Source organism: Mustelus asterias, chromosome 12, assembly GCF_964213995.1.
Source record: "Mustelus asterias chromosome 12, sMusAst1.hap1.1, whole genome shotgun sequence".
NCBI classification, from domain to species: domain Eukaryota; kingdom Metazoa; phylum Chordata; class Chondrichthyes; order Carcharhiniformes; family Triakidae; genus Mustelus; species Mustelus asterias.
This window is the reverse complement of record NC_135812.1, coordinates 22,576,714-22,596,354: the sequence shown is the minus strand read 5'-3', so window position 1 is coordinate 22,596,354 and position 19,641 is coordinate 22,576,714. Positions and strand designations below refer to the sequence as shown.

Genomic DNA, 19,641 nt, shown 5'->3' with positions numbered 1-19,641 from the left:
CCTGGTGGTGTGAGGCAGCAGAGCTAACCATGGTGCTATCTGCAGATAATAAAATCAAAACACTCAAATGTTGGGGGGGAAACAAACAGGTTTGGTGGCAAATGTGGAAAGTTCTTCAGAACCCAGGAGCTTAAAGTTTATTTATTAGTTGTCAAAAGTAGGCTTACATTAACACTGCAATGTAGTTGCTGCGAAAATCCCCTAGTCACTACACTCTGGCACCTGTTCGGGTACACTGAGGGAGAATTTAGCATAGCCAATGCACCTAACCAACATGCCTTTTGGACTGTGGGAGGAAACCCACACAGACATGGGGAGAACATGCAGACTCCACACAGACAGTGACTCCCCCAAGCCGGGAATTGAACCCAGGTCTTTGATACTGTGAGGCAGCAGTGCTAACCACTGCCACCACAGATCCTGGCTGGGGGAACCATAACTGATTAGTTCTGGCACATGCTGTTTAATTCATTTAGCTGCAGCAATATCTCTACGCAAGCTTGGGGGGGTGGCCTACAATTATCTGTTTTGGCACTGGATTTAGGTGAGTGGGACTTGTCAGGGCAGGGACCAGATTATATGTTGGGGTCTTCATCAAGGAAAAATATGGAACCAAAAATAATAAATCTTACTCCTAACAATATGTCAGAGATGTGGGTAACTCAAACTCTGAACTGAAAGGGCGCAGAGTGAACAAGGTGCAGTTTGGAGAAGGCGGCATCGAGCCCAGAACGCTCAGCAGACAGGTTGAAGTCGGAAGGAGTTTGGGGTTGCAGAACATGGGGGGAATTTCCGCTTCCGGCCGGGGCGTTGCCAGGTAACCGGGGTCCAGGCCTTCTCCACTCTAAGTGGGCCTGGTGGTTGTTGGGGAGGAGACCCGCGCGTTCTTTCTGTGGCTGCTGTCGGTCCGCCCTGTGAATTTTGGGGGGTGGGTGGGGATTGTGCAGCGGTGCTTCCTCTGAGCAGAAGCTCAGTGTGTGGCCAGGAGCCAGAGAGCAGCCGAGGCCCCACTGAGCAAAACTCATCACCAAAATCTAAACATTTTAAATAGTAAGTTCAGGCCTTTTGATTTTATATTTTTTACTCCATTCTTAAAGTTACAAAGTCAATGCTCAAGAGTTTTAAGTTTATTAATGTCACAAGTAGGCTTACATTAACACTGCAATGAAGTTATTGTGCAAATCTCCTAGTCACCACAGACAAGGCATTGTACCCCATTTTAGGCTCAAATCCATCACTTGATCTTAAGGCCAAGAAGAGATTTTTAAAAACAAATTTACTCCATCCTTAAAGTTACAAAGCCAATGCTCAGAATAGACCTGACAAGTTACTGTGAAAGTAACACTCTGGCGCCTCTTCGGGTGCAATGAGGGAGAATTTAGCATAGCCAATGCACCTAACCAGCATGTCTTTCGGACTGTGGGTGCCATGAGGTGGAGATGCCAGCGTTGGACTGGGGTGGACCCAGTAAGAAGTCTCACACACCAGGTTAAAGTCCAACAGGTTTACTTGGATTCATGAGCTTTCGGAGCACTGCTCCTTCATCAGGTGAGTGAAGGAGCAGCGCTCCAAAAGCTCATGATTCCAAATAAACCTGGTGGACTTTAACCTGGTGTTGCGAGATTTTGGACAGTGGGAGGAAGCTGGAGCACCTGGAGGAAACCCATGCAGGCATGGGGGAAAATGCAGACTTCGCACAGACAGTGACTCAGGTGGCACGGTAGCACAGTGGTTAGCACTGCTGCTTCACAGCTCCAGGGACCTGGGTTCGATTCCTGGCTCGGGTCACTGGTCTGTGTGGAGTTTGCACATTCTCCTCGTGTCTGCGTGGGTTTCCTCCGGGTGCTCCGGTTTCCTCCCACAGTCCAAAGATGTGCGGGTTAGGTTGATTGGCCATGCTAAAATTGCCCTTACTGTGTCCTGGGATGCGTAGGTTAGAGGGATTAGTGGGTAAATATGTAGGGATATGGGGGTAGGGCCTGGGTGGGATTGTGGTCGGTGCAGACTCGATGGGCTGAATGGCCTCTTTCTGTGCTGTTGGGCTTCTAAGATTTCTAAGCCAGGAATTGAACCCGCGTCCCTGGCGCTGTGAGGCAGCAAAGCTTGGACCCTGAATCCATCTCATTGCTTGCTCAAAAAACAAATTCAAATTGAATCCCATTCATCGTCTCCACAACAGAGATAATCAACATCCAAGCTGACAAGTTTTAAAGTTTATTTATTAGTGTCACAAGTAGGCTTACATTAACACTGCATTGAAGTTACTGTGGAAAAGCCCCTAGTCGTTGCAGATAAGGCATTGCACACCATCTTGGGCTTAATTCAACACTTGATCTTAAGGCCAAAAAGAGATTTTTTAAAAAAATTATTCCATCCTTAAAGTTACAAAGCCAATGCTCAGAATAGACCTGACAAATCCATTCCTTGCTTGCTTCAAAAACCAAATTCCAAGTGAATCTAATTCATGGACCCACGAGAGGGACATACAAGATCCAAGCTGAAAAGGCATTGCACCCCATCTTGGGCTTAATCTGACGCGTCATCTTAGCCAAAAGGCCAGGAAGCGATATTGCAGCTCATCCAGCTGCTCACGTCACCAGATATATCTTGTTTGATCATCAATAATTTGTCCTTCCACCTTTCATTCTGGGTAATCTCACTAACGCCCTGTTCTTCCCCCACCCCTCCCCCTTCAACTTCTTGGGGCTTCTGCAGGTGCCAACTGTCCTTCGCCATCTCACCCAAGCAGCCATTTTTCATATCACATGCGAGCCAAGAATTGATAGAGGTATTCAAAATCACGTGGGGTCTGGGGGAGGGGGGGACAGAGTAGATAAGGAGAAAATAGGAGCGAAAGGGCACAGATTTAAGGTAATTGGCAAAAGAAACAATGGCGACATGAAGAAAAACATTTCCACGTAGTGCCTGTTTAGGATCTGGAGGGTACGCTGCCTGAGAGTGGTGGAGGCAGGTTTCAAAGGCAATTAGATGGTTATCTGAAGAGACAGAATGTGCAGGGTTAGGGGAGAAGGCGAGGGAATAGTATTAGGTGAATTGCTTTTTCGGAGAGCCAGTGCAGATGTGACGGGTAAAGTGGCCTCCTTCTGTGCTGTAACTATTTCGTGATTCTAAGTGAGTGCTAATAGAACAGTACAGCAGAGAACAGGCCCTTCGGCCCACGATGTTGTGCCGAGCTTTGTCTGAAACCCAAATCAAGCTATTTCCTCCCTATCATCCCGAAATACTCCATGTGCCTATCCAATAGCTTCTTAAATGTTCCCAAAATTTCTGACTCCACTATCACTGCAGGCAGTCCATTCCACACCCCAACCACTCTCTGAGTAAAAAACCTACCTCGGACATCCTTCCTATATCTCCCACCATGAACCCTATAGTTATGCCCCCTCGTTACCGCTCCATTCACCTGAGGAAATAGTCTTTGAACTTTTACTCTATCTATCCCCCTCATCATCTTATAAACCTCTATCAAGTCTCCTCTCAACCTCCTCCGCTCCAAAGAGAAAAGCCCAAGTTCCCTCAACCTTTCCTCATAAGACCTACCCTCCAAACCAGGCAGCATCCTGGTAAATCTCCTTTGCACTCTTTCCAGTGTCTCCACATCCTTCTTATAGTGAGGTGACCAGAACTGCACACAATATTCCAAATGTGGTCTCACCAAGGTCCTGTACAGTTGCAGCATAACCCCACGGCTCTTAAACTCAAACCCCCTGATAATGAACGCCAACACACTATAGGCCTTCTTCACGGCTCTATCCACTAATGTATGTTGAAGTTTGAAAAGGCTGTTTAGCAAAGTTGTTTCATTAGCAGATAAACCCTAAATCATGGCCAGAATTTTACTGTCCTGCCCGTCACGGGAATTGGAGTGGGCGAGGGGCAGACCATGGAAAGATCCATTGATCTCCAGTGGAGATCAGTGTGGCGACTGGGGGATTTTCACAGTAACTTCATTGCAGTGTTAATGTAAGCCTGTTTGTGACACTAATAAATAAACTTTAAACTTTATCTACTTGGAGTAACACATAGCGAGCAGGATTTCCACATTCGAAATCCTTGCTGGGAATTTCATGTGAAACTATTGCTGTGAAGGCAACCACAGAATATCCGGCCTTATTTTGCCTGCTATTGAATTTAGGCTTGAAGTTGTTTGGATATACGTAGCTATTATATTTACTGCTTTCTAAATGCTTAATACCATTTCATATATATATATATACGGATTTCCATTACAAACACCTATACAAAGGCTTAATCATAACAGTAATAAATTGTATTACTTTAAAACCTTAATCATCAAAACACTTACTGATTTACTTTGGCTAGAATGGACTAATCTGAATACTAAATTCACACCTAATTCTAGTAACAAGTAAAATTGATTGAATTCATTGTATTAATATTTTCCTTAACTCAATATTAAACTACATAAATAAAGTAATGTAGGTGGAATTTTCCTCTATTCAGAAATAACAAATTGGTTCTTTTTTTTAGAAATTACAACTCCTTAATAGAATTGTAGGCTGGTTTGATGAAGCAATGTCGGAAGTGATTTTTGTGTTGACATTTTTCAATGGAAGTTTGTAACGTGAACTGATTATATTTTAAAATCATAATTAGGTTATTGTGTTGTATACAAATATAGTAGCTATGCAGTCTTCCAAATCTTACTATTTTTTTTGACTGATAACCACCACCTCCCCCACCATTTTGAATAGAAGCTCTTCATTTCTCGCATTCCTGATGTGTGTCTGTTCAACTTTATCGTAATTTGCATTAACAATGCTTTTACAATCTATCATCAAGTCCTACATAAGTAAAGCTTTTTTTGTGGTTGTTTTTCTTCACTAATTTCTTTGAAGGTGACACAGTGGCACAATGGTTAGCACTGCTACCTCACAGGACCTGGGTTCGATTCCCGGCTTGGGTCACTGTCTGTGCAGAGTTTGCACGTTCTCCCCGTGTCTGCGTGGGTTTCCTCTGGGTGCTCCGGTTTCCTCCCACAGTCCAAAGACGTGCTGGTTAGGTGAAGTGATCGTGATAAATTCTCCCTCGGTGTACCAAAACAGGGCTGGACCGTGGTGACTAGGGGATTTTCACAGTAACTTCATTGCAGTGTTGTAAACCTACTTGTGACAATAATAAAATAAACTTTAAACTAAACTTAAAACTGGAGAATTGCAGATGTTGATGGTTTAAATCTTATTGTAATAGGGGAGGTCAAGATTGCCCTTGTTGTCTTTGTTATACAGAGATGGCAACAGCAGTGCAAACAGAAGTCCATTTTCACTATACCCTCTTGTAGTAAGACACCAGAAATTTCCAGAGTGTGACAACTAGGGGATTTTCACAGTAACTTCATTGCAGTGTTAATGCAAGCCTACTTGTGACACTAATAAATACTTAAATAGAAGCAACTACTTTTAGTTGTGAGCAACTACCATCTCATTAAATGTACACCGTAGAAGAAAATAGGACCCTGGCTGTCCTTCATATAAGCTTCAACCTATTTGCTGTCTCTCTTTACTACAAAGCACTTCTTAATTATTTGGCTTTTTCTCTCACTGTTCTGCTGATTTCCATTTACACTCGTCAATCTGCCCACTAATGCCTCACCATCACCTGCCATCCCCATCTCCAACCTCATTTTCCTCCCCAGAATCCTTGATACCTCCCAAATTCATGTCTATCTTTCCCATGACTCTTTTTGAAACTCCCCAGTGAGGTTTCTGTTCCTGACATAGCACTGAAACAATCCTGATCAAAGTAAAATATATCCTCTGCCTGCCACCATGCTGCATGCACTATCCCTCCCCATCCTTCTTAACCTCTCTTCAGATTTTGGATTGGCTGACCACAATATCCTCCAAGATGTGTCCTCCATTGACCAACTCAGTGCGACTACCCTTGCTTGGTTACAGTTTTGCCATCTAGTTATGGGCTAAGAATCTCGTGCAATAGCTTCTCTTCCCACACTGAGAGAGGCAAGGGAGGAAATTGCTGGGGCCGTGAGAAAAATCTTTGTATCCTCACTGGCTACAGGGGAGGTCCCAGAGGATTGGAGAATAGCCAATGTTGTTCCTTTGTTTAAGAACGGTAGCAAGAATAATCCAGGTAATTACAGGCCGGTGAGCCTTACATCAGTAGGGAAATTATTGGAGAGGATTCTTCGAGACAGGATTTATTCCCACTTGGAAATAAGTGATCGTATTAGTGAGAGGCAACATGGTTTTGTGAAAGGGAGGTCGTGTCTCATGAGCTTGATTGAGTTTTTCGAGGAAGTGGCGAAGATGATTGATGAGGGTAGGGCAGTGGATGTTGTCTACATGGACTTCAGTAAGGCCTTTGACAAGGTCCCTCATGGCAGACTGGTACAGAAGGTGAAGTCGCATGGGATCAGAGGTGAGCTGGCAAGGTGGATACAAAACTGGCTCGGTCAAAGAAGACAGAGGGTAGCAGTGGAAGGGTGCGTTTCTAAATGGAGGACTGTGACAAGTGGCGTTCTTCAGGGATCAGTGTTGGGACCTTTGCTATTTGTAATATATATAAATGATTTGGAGGAAAATGTAACTGGTTTGATTAGTAAGTTTGCGGACGACACAAAGGTTGGTGGATTTGCGGATAGTGATGAGGACCATCAGAGGATACAGCAGGATATAGATCGGTTGGAGACTTGGGCGGAGAGATGGCAGATGGGGTTTAATCCGGACAAATATGAGGAAATGCATTTTGGAAGGTCTAATACAGATAGGAAATATACTGTAAATGGCAGAACCCTTAAGAGTATTGATAGGCAAAGGGATCTGGGTGCACAGGTACACAGGTCACTGAAAGTGGCAATACAGGTGGAGAAGGTAGTCAAGAAGGCATTCGGCATGCTTGCCTTCATCGGCCGGGCCATTGAGTTTAAAAATCGGCAAGTCATGTTGCAGCTTTATAGAACCTTAGTGAGGCCGCACTTGGAATATAGTGTTCAATTCTGGTCGCCACACTACCAGAAGGATATGGAGGCTTTGGAGAGAGTACAGAAAAGATTTACCTGGATGTTACCTGGTATGGAGGGCATTAGCTATGAGGAGAGGTTGGAGAAACTTGGTTTGTTCTCACTGGAGCGACGGAGGTTGAGGGGTGGCCTGATAGAAGTCTACAAGATTATGAGAGGCAAAGGACAGAGTGGATAGTCAGAAACTTTTTCCCAGGGTGGAAGAGTCAATTACGAGGGGGCACTGGTTTAAGATGCGAGGGGCAAGGTTTAAAGGAGATATACGAGGCAGATTTTTTACACAGAGAGTAGTGGGTGCCTGGAACTCGTTGCCGGGGGAAGTAGTGGAAGCAAATACAGTAGTGACTTTTAAGGAGCGTCTTGACAAATGCAAGAATAGGATGGGGATAGAGGGATATGGTCCCCGGAAGGGTAGGGGCTTTTAGTTAAGTTGGGCAGCATGGTCAGTGCAGGCTTGGAGGGCCAAAGGGCCTGTTCCTGTGCTGTCATTTTCTTTGTTCGCCCACTGTTACTCCTGGAATCCCCCACACATCTATCTTTTCATTTCCTTATCTATATAGTATTGCTTGGTGACATAATTGAAAGATATGAGGTCAATTTCCATGTGCCTTCCAAACCCCTCCACTACCTCTGCTGTCAGACTGTTTGTCTAACATTAAATTTTGGATGAGCCAGAATTTCTCCCAGCAGTGGGAAGATTGAAATCATCGTTTTTACAAACTCTGTTCCCTCGCCACTAATTCTGTCTTTCTCCCTGAACACTCTCAGACTGAACCAGACTATTCGCTATCTCTATGGCATGTTCGGCCCCAAGCTGAGCTTCTGGCCCCACACCTTCTCCATCACAAAGGACACCTCGTTAAATCTCAGCAACATCACCAGTCACTGCCCCTGTGTCAGTCAGTCTGCTGAAACCCAGACTCCTGGCTGATATTAGTGTGACGTTGGGTCTGATGCATTTCCATTGATGAAGGACTGGAGTTTGAATCTTTGTTGCACTTTTCCAAATTTCTTCGAATGGAAAAATCTTTGTCTGTTTCGATGCTTTCATCAGCTGCCTGGGCATTAAATTATAGTGTTGGTTGAGTTGCAATTATAATTTAAATGTGCACTGGAGTCCATTGTTTGCCATTAGAGATAACTATTTAAATGTGTTTTGTACTTTCAAGGATGGAAATTCAAATGTAAGGTTCACTGTTGTCTACACTAGAATTCGTTAGTCTCTTTTACATATTTCTCACTGGTTCTCTTCACTTTGTGTTTGAAAGAGCAAATAGACAACCAGACTTGTCTGCTTCTGTTCTTGACCCACCTGTCAGATTTTTGATCACAACTTCATTTTAACATTTTCCCTCATCACCCCCATCCCCAGTCTCAGGGGCCGAGCCTCCACTCGTGCCTTTCTGCCGCAGACTGAAACAGTGACAACTGAATTGTTTCAGGTTTGCTAACAGTACAAAATTAGGTGGGAGAGGAAGCTGTGAGGAGGACACAAAGGGCTGGATTTCACAAACCTATAAAATGGAGGGTGTGACCTGGATTGGGAAATCCCGTTGAGTTCAAACAGATACCCTTCTCACTGTTGCATGTGCCTTATCCTTTAGTGCATGGTTCACAGATCTTTGGAATAGATGTAAGTGCTTGTGTGGGAAAGTCTGTAGAATTGTCAAGCTGTGAAGTTATTTAAATTCTCAGCCCTTTAAAAGTTTTTTAAAAAAGTTACTGAGATGGCTTGGGAAATGGGGGGGTGGAGAGGAGGCAGTTGATGAGGAGGGAGAGCTTGTGCATCCAAAATGTAAGGAGACAACGGGGTGGGGGGGAGGGGGGGGGGCAAAGCCATTGGACCTTATTTACCACAAAGTGGGTGGGCCTTTTAAATAGCCCACCTCAGCACAGAGCACTTCCTCCTGAGACTGGTGTGGCAAGCTGGGAAATTTCCCCACGCGTGCTATCTGCCTGGCTGAGCGAAATTCCAGCCCAAAGAGCCTGTAAAGGGGCATGTGTGACGTTAGCGAGTGGGCAAGGAGGTGGCAGATGTTGCGCAATGTCATAGAGTCGCACAGCACAGAAAAGGTCTTTCGGCCTGTTGGGTCTGCACTGATAACTACCACTAGAGGCATGCTAATCCCATTTTCCTGCACTTGTCCCATATCCTCGAATATTATGATATTTCAAGTGCTCACCCAAATATTTTTTAAAGGTTGTAAGGTTTCCGGCCTCCACTATCTTCTCACCACCCTCTGAGTGAATTTTTTTTTCTTAAAACCCCTCTGAATCTCCTGCCTCTCACCCAGAAACTATGCCCCCTTGTGATTAACCTCTCAACCAAAGGAAACAGCTGCTCCCTAATCACCCTGTGCATACCCCTCATAATCTTATACACCTCACTCATGTCCCTCCCTTAGCCTTGTCTGCTGTAAATAAACCAATCCAAATCTATCTAGTCTCTCCTTACAGCTCAAATGTTCCATCCCAGGCAACATCCTGGTGAACCTCCTCTGCGTTCCCTCTAGTGCTCGCACATCCTGTGTGGTACCAGAAATGCACACCGTACTCCAGCTGTGGCCTAACCAATGCTCTGTACAACTCCAACATTACCAATGTGGGGAAATATGTAGGTGGGAAGAATAAACAGAATACATTTTAAATGGTGAGAAAATATTAAAGGAATGTTGAGGAATTTGGGTGTCCTTGTGCATGACACACAGAAAGGTAAGATGCAGATTCAGCAATTAATTAAAGAAGCAAATTGTATTTTGGGGTTAGAGTGCAAAAGTAAGGAAGTAAAAATAAGGCTGCAATTGGTCTGGGTGACCACCACACCTGGAGTAATGTGTACAGTATAGGGCTTCATGCCTAAAGAAGGATACAGTTGCCTTGGACGGGACGGGTCAGGAGTGGAGGGGACGTGTGGGTGGTGCAACAATGATTGACTGATTCTGAGAATGAGAGAGTGGTCCTATGAGGAGAGGTTCAGTCGAATGGGCCTATACTCTCTGGAGTTTAGAAGAATGAGAGACGATCTGATTGAAACATACAACATTTTGAGAGGCTGTTCCCCCGGCTGGAGTGTCTAGAGCTAGAATCATAGAATCCCGCCGTTCAGAAGGAGGCCATTCAGCCCATCGAATCTGCATCGACCCTCTGACAGAGTATCCTACCCAGGCTCTATCCCTGTAACCTCACGTAAATACCCTGATAATCCCCCTTGACCTACACACCTTTGGACCCGAAGGGGCAATTTAGCATGGCCAGTCCCCCTAGCCTACACAACTTCAGACTGAGGGGGGAAACCGGAGGAAACCATGTAGACACGGGGAGAATGTGCAAACACCACACAGTCACTCAAGGCTGGAATCGAACCCGGGTCCCTGGTGCTGTGAGGCAGCAGTGACAACCACTGTGCCACCAGGGGGCATAGTCTCAGGATAATTTTCTTCATAGGAATTCCCTATCCCAGTGAACTATGGATGCTCACTCATTGAGATTTTTACAGGTGAGATCAATAGATTATTGGATACTAAGAGAACCAAAGGATCAGGCAGGAAAGCAGCATTAAGATTGAAGATCAGCTGTGGTTATATTGAATGGCGAAGCAGGCTCAAAAAGCCTTGTTTTTATGATTATATTGACATTTATATTTGGACTTGCTCCTTCTCTTCCCTCTCTCCCTGTGTCATTATGTTGATGAGTGTCAAATGCTCCCCATGCTGTCTGATTGCTGCTTTATGTGGCAGCCCAGTAAATACTTGGAGGATATTTATGGGCTTCTGTCCTTAGCTCACATTCGGACACTGTGTATGTTGGGCAGCACTGAATTCTGATCAGGAATGGCAACGAGTCGGTTTACCCTTCCCAGTTTAGGGGCATGAGCCAAATTGCCACGTCCTAACTACTGCTTGAGATAAGTTGCCTCTGCACAGACAAATTAAACTTGGGACCTTCTGGTTGGTGTGGTTAGCTGCTACATTTAGTGGTGCATTTACTTACTGGGCTGTCACTATTACTTCAGCAATGAGCATTTGAATATAGTGGCTTGACAGAATCAATTTGCTTTTGACAGGCGGAGTTTTTAAAAACAGGCCACAATGTCATCTGTTATGTCGAACGAAGCTGCCAGGTGTCTGAGGAGGAGTCTCTGGCAGTTTTCCTGGCTGCGGTTTATTCGTCATTGTAGCGGCAAAGGGGAAATACCCAGCGACAGAGCATCAGTCAAACAGAAGCCCACAGTTAAATCTGAGACGGCATCAAAGCCAAGTAAGAGCCACGAACACATCTTCAGTAAGTCAGAGCTGGATGTTAAAGGTAATGCAAAGAGATTAACTGAGTTCTCGGACAGCTTCCCAGGGTCTACTGCATTCCGAATGGCAAAGAGTTCAGGAAGAAATCTTTCCACTGGAACTTCGAGAAAACAAGACGACGCTGGCTTTGTTCGGTGGTCTCGAAGCATTTCCAAAGTCACGCATGCACGATCAAACTCAAAACCCAGTCATGTCCGTAACGTGGAACTCCGCAGCCTTAGAGATGACGATTTTGTAAAAAGAAAAATGCCAAAGGTTTCTCAATCTGTCGAAAGGGAGAGCGGTTCGGAGGTGTTGTTTGGCATTGCGCCCTGCAGCCTGGCACTCTCCCAGCCACGCAGAAAGGTTTTCAAGCTGTTCGTTAAGGAGAATCGAAGTCAGCGCGCTGAAATGCAGGGAATCTATCAGCGAACCAGGGAAATGGGAGTGCCAGTGCGTCAGGTGACGAGAAAGGTGCTTGACAGGTTATGCGAGGGCCACGTTCACCAAGGCATTTGTCTTGAGGCGACACCACTGCGCTATGTGAACTATGATCAATGCTGTTCAGCAGATATTGATGGCCTTGCCATCGAACACAGTGACAAACCGATCTTGTGGCTGGCACTGGACGGAATCCAGGATCCCATGAATATGGGAGCTGTGCTTCGTTCAGCATACTTCCTTGGAGCAGATCTTGTTCTCGTAAGTCAGCAAAACAGGTAACTATCGAGGTTCTTCATGTAAGTTAACCATTGGTGCCCTTGAAGTATTTTTAGCACTAGTTTTGAAATGGCTGTTAAACATTATTTGTCAAATATAAGACAATTTTCATTTAAATGTTGTTATGAAATATATATGAAAACCCACGTAGGTAGGGAAATTGTACTTAATGCATGTAAACATTAATAAATCAAGTAATGTTGTAATTGGACAGTAGGAGATGGAAAGGTTCATGCCCTCAGGGTGATGGTCCTGCAAATGGATTCGTGTCATCTCTGCCGTGCACTCCACTGAGGTGAAAGAATGTGAATAGAAGTTAAATAGTCATGCAAAAGAATTTAAATGGTAATTAATGGGTGGCACAGTGGTTAGCACTGCTGCCTCACAGCGTCAGGGAACCGGGTTCGATTCCCGGCTTGGGTCACTGTGTGTGCGGAGTCTGCATGTTCTCCCCGTGTCTGAGTGGGTTCCCTCCGGTTTGCTCCCACAGTCTGAAAGATGTGCTGGTTAGGTGCATTGGCCATACTAAATTCTCCCTCAGTGTTACCCGAACAGGCGCCGGAGTGTGGCGACTAGAGGATTTTCACAATAACTTCATTGCAGTGTTAACATAAGCCTGTAAGTGACACTAATAAACAAACTAAACTAATCCTAGAATAGGATACTTTAAACTATAATTACCACCTTTTGAGGATATCTGTAGTATTTTTATCAGGGGATTCATTTTTTGAAAGTAAACAGATGTTAAGTCATGTCTGAGAAATTCCCCCAATAAAAATTATACCAATGAATGTCTCAATTTCTGTTGCACGTGTTGCTGTAAAACGCTGTGGGTGCTTCTACAAAACCGTCCAGCAGGTGGCACCCAAACCTTGTTTATTCACTGAAGGAAGCTTCTTATCCAAACCACCCTCCCAACCCACATTGTAGAATGAGCCAAAGTTATTTAAGGAATACTGGCAGAACATCTCATCAAGCTGGCACAGTGCCACCATAGCGATGCCCAAGTGTGCTTTACAAAAGTGGGGTCAAAGAAACTTTCTCCTTTCTCACTGAGAATCTACAAATGTATCAAAGAATCATAGAATCCCCACGGTGCAGAAGGAGGCCATTTGGCCCATCGAGTCAGCACCGACCACAATCCTACCCAGTCTTATTCCCGTAACCTCACATATTTACCCTGGTAATGCCCCTGACACTAGGGTCAATTTACCATGGCCAATCCACCTATCTTGGACTGTGGGAGGAAACCGGAGCACCCAGAGGAAACTCGCGCAGACATGGGGAGAATGTGCAAACTCCACGCAGCCAGTGACCCGAGGACTGGAATTGAACCCGGGTCCCTGGCGTGGTGAGGCAGCAGTGCTAACCACTGTGCCGCCCTATGATTCTATGTAATTGGGGGCAAAATTGTTCTTAGAATTTGAGTTCTTCCTTTTGAACATTGCTGCTATCTCCTGCATGTAAAATGTTGTAATTGTTTTGTAATGGGTGCACGTTAGTGAAAAAACTTGTAGGTTGGTGAAGGCATTTTGAAACGATAGACCTGATATTAATCGTAGTGATGTTACCAACGGCTACCGTTTTATTTAAATCCTCTCCTAACTTTGCTGATTGTTCAGTATTAAAAAATATTTTTAGATTGTTATACTCACAGAATGATGGTCATTCATTTTGACATATTGCACTGCTAAATTTGCATTGGGATATAACCAGAGCAGGTCTCAGTGTTATTCATAATCAGGGACATAAATTGTATAAAATCTGTTCCCTCCAAGTATTGGGCCAGTAATTTTAAACTTGTATTGATCCACTTACTGTTAACCAACTGGCAAGTCTTCTCGGTGGCGACACCCTCACCACCAGATCTGAAAGATGGTTGTAGGAGTTGACCATGTAATCCAAACTGCCACTTCAATGCATTACGGAGGGAGTACTACAGTGTCAGAAGTGTTACATCTTAGATGAAATGTTAAACTGAGGCAGACATTGAAGATTTAATGCTGTGTTTTCAGAGATCTAGTGTTCTCAGTAATATTATACCCCACAATCAGTACCGTCAAAATCGATCAACTGGGCATTGGCATTGACTTTGCTGTGCCCAGGTACCAACTTCAGGAAGTAAGTCATTGGCTCTGAAGCACTTTGGGCATCCTGAGGTTGCACAAAACACCATTCCCTCATGTCAAGGCATCGCAGTAGCCTGTAGTTCTGAGAGTTACAACAGAAACTGAGTTACACGAGTCTTGTTATAAAAATGAGCTGCTCCCACCCTGAAGGCAGTAACTCCCAACTGGGTGTGATTCATGGCACCTAAGAAGCTGCTATTCTTGCATGAACACGGCCACTGAGAGCCGGCAGGTCATTGTGCAGACTATACAAGGTGTCCTCCTGGAAGACAATAAAGAAAATAAAGGCTTGCATTTATATAGTGCCTTTCACAACTCCAAGAAATCCCAAAGCATTTTACAGCCAATTAAGAACCTTTGAAGTGTAGTCACTGTTGTTATGTAGGAAATACAGCAGCGAATTTACACACGGCAGACCCCTATAGACAACAGTGTGATAATGATCAGATAATCTGTTGATCTGATGTTGAGGATGAATATTGGCCAGGATACCAGGGAAGAACTCTCCTCCTTCGAAAATAGTATCAAGGCATCTTTTACATCCACTTCTGAGAAGCCAGGCTTGGTTTGACACGTGAAAGCCAGCACTTCCTACAGTGCAGTACTCCCTCAGCGCTGCACTGATGTGTCGGTTTGATTTTTATGTGCTCAAATCCTGCAGTAGAACTTGAATCCACCACCTTCTGACTCAGCGGTAAGATAGCTACCAACAGAGCTACAGCTGACAGTAACAATGTATGCTAAATATTTCACCATGAATTATATACAACAGAATGTCTGGTAAATTTACAAAATGTACATTATAGAGCTTCAGTTCCAAGAGAAACATTGAATATTTTTGTTTATTAATGTTCACCTTGTATTATCTTCCAGTTGTTCTCTTACACCAACTGTGAGCAAAGCTAGTGCTGGAGCTGTAGAAGTTATGACTGTATATTGTACGTCTAGTTTGCCACAAGTGCTAAAGGTAACACAAATTTAGATGTACAAGTTGAAGAGTATGACAGTGCTTTGGGGAGTGTTTCTAAATAACTTGGTAATGTTTCGTAACTGATGTCTTCTTTAACTTCAATACAGGCAAAAGCAGCCCTAGGCTGGCAAATAATAGGAACAGTTGGGAAGTCTACAGAGGCTAGCGGTGCACCAACCATCCCTTGTGCACAGTTCCAGTGGAATGAACAGACCATCCTGGTTTTAGGTAAAGTGTAAAGTGACTGCACAGTTTGCAAGTGATAGACAAGTGTGTTTATTTAAATAAAAAGATTGTGTTGCCAGTTAACTGGATGTTCGAATCTACATTTAAACCTGATACAACGATGCCCATGTACGGAGGGTGAGAGTTTTAATTGAAGAGAAAAATTCTTGTAAAATGGCTCCTTTGTTTATATTATAATGGATAATTTATGTCTTTCAGCAGTGATTCTGCAACAGAAATGTTTGATTATTGATCAAAGGAGTCGAGGGTTATGTGGGGGTGGGGGTGGAGGGGAGCAGGCAGGAAAGTGGAGTTAAGGCAGCAAATAGATCAGCCATGATCTCAATTAATGGTGGTGCAGATTTGAGGGGCCGAATGGCCTACGCCTGCTCTTCTTTCCTTTGACCGTATCTGCTCACTGATTGCACCGATTCTGTAGTTGTATAGTTTTATAAAACTGGGTTGTCACAGCTGTATATGCTTTAAAAATAACAACATTATTTCCAGTTCAAACGACTTGAGCACAAAATCTAGGCTGACACTTCAGTGCAGTGCTGAGGACATGGTTAAAGCTGCTGTAAAGCTGCCTAATGGATAAGGCACTGGCCTCCTAAGCCAGGGATTGTGGGTTCATGTCCCATTTGGGGTGAAGTAAATTTAGGGCGTCACGGTGGCGCAGTGGTTACCACCAGGGTCCCAGGTTAAATTCTGGCCTTGGGTCATTGTCTGCGTGGAGTTTGCAAGTTCTCCCCATGTCTGCGTGGGTTTCCTCCGGGTGCTCCGGTTTCCTCCCACACTCCAAAGATGTGTGGGTTAGGTTGATTGGCCATGCTAAATTTCCCCTTATTGTCAGGGGTATGAGCAGGGTAAGTGGGGTTAACGGCATAGGACCTGGGTGGGATTGTTGTTGATGCAGATTTGATGGGCTAAATGGCCTCCTTCTGCACTGTAAGGATTCTATGATTCTATTTTGGATTAGATATTAAACTGAGAAGTCGTCTGCCTGCTCAGTGTCCCTAAAAAACCCCACGGTGCTATTCAGGGATCCAAATATCTTGGCCAACATCAATGGACCCAAATGTCTTGGCCAACATTTATCCCTCAACCAACATCCGCAGAAAAGATTATCTGGCCATTTATATCCTTACTGTTTCTGAGACCTTACTGTGTGCTTTGTGGCTGCTGGTCTTCCCTGCAGTATAACAGTGATTCTGCTTGTAATGTCACTCATTGGTTTTGAAACGCTTTGAAATGGCCTGAGGATGTGAAAGACAACGTATAAATGTAAATATTTTAAAATTTCTTTACATCTGCATCATGTACTGATATAAAATAGTGTGGGAACGGAAGGGGAACTGACCATTGCCATATTCTTCTTGTGTATGAGTACACGGGGAAGAGTGAAGCCAGCTTTATTCTGCAGCTGGCTGTGGTCCTTCTGACCTGAGGTGCTGAATGTGGATAAAATGTTCTGCTCCTTATCTGTGTGAGCACAACACTACCTGCAAGTCAAGGTAAAGCAGTTATGATTGCACACAGTGGCATTTTAACTTGGGAATTAAGTTCCACTTTTGACGTCCAAATGCTTGGATGTCACACTGGCCTCTTTTAAGGTCAAACCAAATAAACAAACTCAAATGTCACACTGGCTGCAGCGTAACTCCAGTTAAAGTACCAGAGCTGTTCACTGACTCTTTAACATTGTACAAGCATTCTTGCCTGCTCTCGCTTAATATTTAAGAATGAGCTGCTGAGAGAAGAGCGTGTGTGTCGAAGCACAGGATGCCTTTGTTACTGGAATTCAGTGCTGGCCAGATTAAGTTCGATCTGCAGTATGACAGGGATTTGCCAACTGCTTTGCAATCCGCAGACAATGGTTTCAGATTGGCAGGTGCAGTATTACTGCAGTCAGCAAGAACCCACTTTTGTCTCCCTTGTTTTTGCATCACCAAATCACTAGCCTTGGCTTTGCATTTCACCATTGAGTGTCCAGCAGTTCATCTTAACACATGCAAACTTTTTTTCTGCTCCCAGGAAATGAAGGTTTTGGCCTTTCCGATGAAATCAGAAGCCTTTGTCACACAATGCTGACAATACCAGCAGGTAGAGGCTTGCAGCCTGGGATTGAATCCTTGAATGTGTCTGTTGCTGCAGGTAATTGTTCATGAAGTAATTCCACACCAATTTAGCCAGTTGTGTTCAGTGTAATTTTTTTTGTCCCTAGTCAGAAGCAACAATTGTTCACATTGAAGACTAAACATTATAAAGAATTTATAGTCAGCCTTTGGGCATATACTTCACGTAGAATTCTTTGGAAAATTATTCAGAGCACTGCTGAATGTACATTGTGAAAGGTGTAAGTTGCACTTTAATTCAGAATTAATACATGAACCATTCTTTGCTGACGTGCACTTTATATCAGAGGCACCACATTAACTTCTCTAATCATTTGACTAACAAGAATGTTTGCCTGATAGCTTGCGTCTCATGCTATTTTAGGCATTGCAATTTCTTTGCAGTATTGTGGAATTAAATATTTTATATCTGTAATTTTGTAGTTGGTGAGTAATGGAAATGAATTGACAGCCTTTATTAACAAAAACTACAACAGATAGTGTGTATTTGTGAAAACTATGGAGCGGGTTAGTGTAACTCGACATGTGCAGGTTCATTGGGATCAGGATTAGTTCTCCACGTGCCAATAGTTGTCTCGATAATTGGAGAAATGGCCATTTTCCTGTGCAAACAGAACTCGACTTCACTCATGATCCAGCTCAAGATTACAACAACCGTGAAGCTCAATACTTTTAACAATGACTAGATTCTTGACTACTCTGCTTTGTTCTGTTGTTGTGAGGTGATTCTCCCGAATTTCTTTCTTCAGGGATTCTCTTGCACTGTATAGCCAGCAAGAGAAGGAAAGTGTGACCAAGGCTTATCTCCCCATGCTGACCGCCCCACACCGTTTTCTGAAAAGGCTGAAGTGATTTACTTTGGATCTGGAAACATCTTGGTGTCTAACTGCAATGATGCTTCCTGGCTGGGACCGGTTTAAATGCTGTGTGCTTTTGTTCTGTATCCAATTTGTCATTCATTCTAAACGTAATAGATACAGATAATTGATAACGAGACCCAACACCATTGGGTATTGATAATCAAAGCTAACACTGTACAGTATCAATAATCAAACCCAAGACCGTTCAGTATTGATAATCAATATGATGCTGCTATTTACATTGCCTTTTGTACAAGTGATGTGGGATGTAAATGTTTCATTGTACAGGTTAAAGTTTAACCTCCACCTTTCCTACTCTGTGGGGAAAAAAATATTTTACCTTGAGACTCCTTTGCATGTGATCTAATATATTGTAGTCATCTGGGGAGTTGAGTGAAAATATGTACAGTGAAATAATTTGGAATTTGTAAAAATTACAATTAAAATAGAACATTATTTTTAAAGGAGTGTATGTGCTATAATTGTGTACGATTTGCAGCACAGAAACAGACCTTTCAGCCCAGCTCCACACGAGCCTTTTCCACCCTACTTCATCTAACTATATCCTTCCAATCCTCAAGTTTATTTGGCATCCCTTTAGGTGTGGCATAATAATGGAATACTTGTATTTTATAACTTAAGAATCCTTTCTTTAAGTCATATTTAAAATAACAGGCTGGCGTACTGCAAGATCATGCCAGCTGGGTAGCCTTATAGCTGGGAACTTGTTGTTGTGTTAACTGGAGGTCTGGCCGGGTCTCATTGCCAGGAGCCTGTATGGGCTAATGGTTATTTTCCTTGTTGTGGACAGGAGAAACATTATATTTTCAATGATTAGGCAAATCATAAAATAGTTCAGGGAAAACATCTAATTTTTACTCCCTCCTCAGCCACTTTTTTACCCTGTCCTCTTCTGAAGATGTTGTTTCCTGACCTGGGTACAGTTCTAAGGGCACAAGTGCAAATATACAAAGCGACAGACAGAAAAAAAGGCCAGTTGTTTCATGAGTTCTGTATCATTCAGCCACGTTGCAATTAATTGACACAGCTTGCAGTACTCCCACCCTCCAGCAGGTTGCATAACCTTGCGGGAAAGGGGGAAAACAGATTAAAAAGAAACTCTAGGCCAATTCAGGGAAAGAAAGAAAGCTGGGAAATTCTCAACCCCCTGAAGGTGATCAAGAACAAGTTCCAGGAGGTAACAATGACCATGGAGTACATTACTCGACATCCCATCTACCTTTTGTATGCAGCATTAACAATTCCTAACAAGCTGTCCAGCAAATCTATCACAACAGTTA

At 43.7% G+C, this 19,641-nt stretch overlaps 1 protein-coding gene across 2 annotated transcripts; it reads left to right on the top strand.

The window, feature by feature from the left end:
- Positions 1–740: 740 nt before the first annotated feature.
- mrm1 (mitochondrial rRNA methyltransferase 1 homolog (S. cerevisiae)) lies at positions 741–18,806 on the top strand. 2 transcript variants are annotated; one of them, XM_078224920.1, is made up of 6 exons: positions 741–817; positions 11,085–12,020; positions 15,024–15,117; positions 15,228–15,348; positions 17,380–17,499; positions 18,230–18,806. In XM_078224920.1, exons 2-6 carry the CDS (start codon positions 11,110–11,112, stop codon positions 18,271–18,273), a joined length of 1,290 nt encoding a protein of 429 aa, XP_078081046.1. In that variant the 5' UTR covers positions 741–817; positions 11,085–11,109; the 3' UTR covers positions 18,274–18,806. The 2 variants fall into 2 exon arrangements, with proteins under 2 accessions (XP_078081046.1, XP_078081045.1); XM_078224919.1 differs by having other exon boundaries at positions 795–1,050.
- The last annotated feature ends 835 nt before the right edge of the window (positions 18,807–19,641 follow it).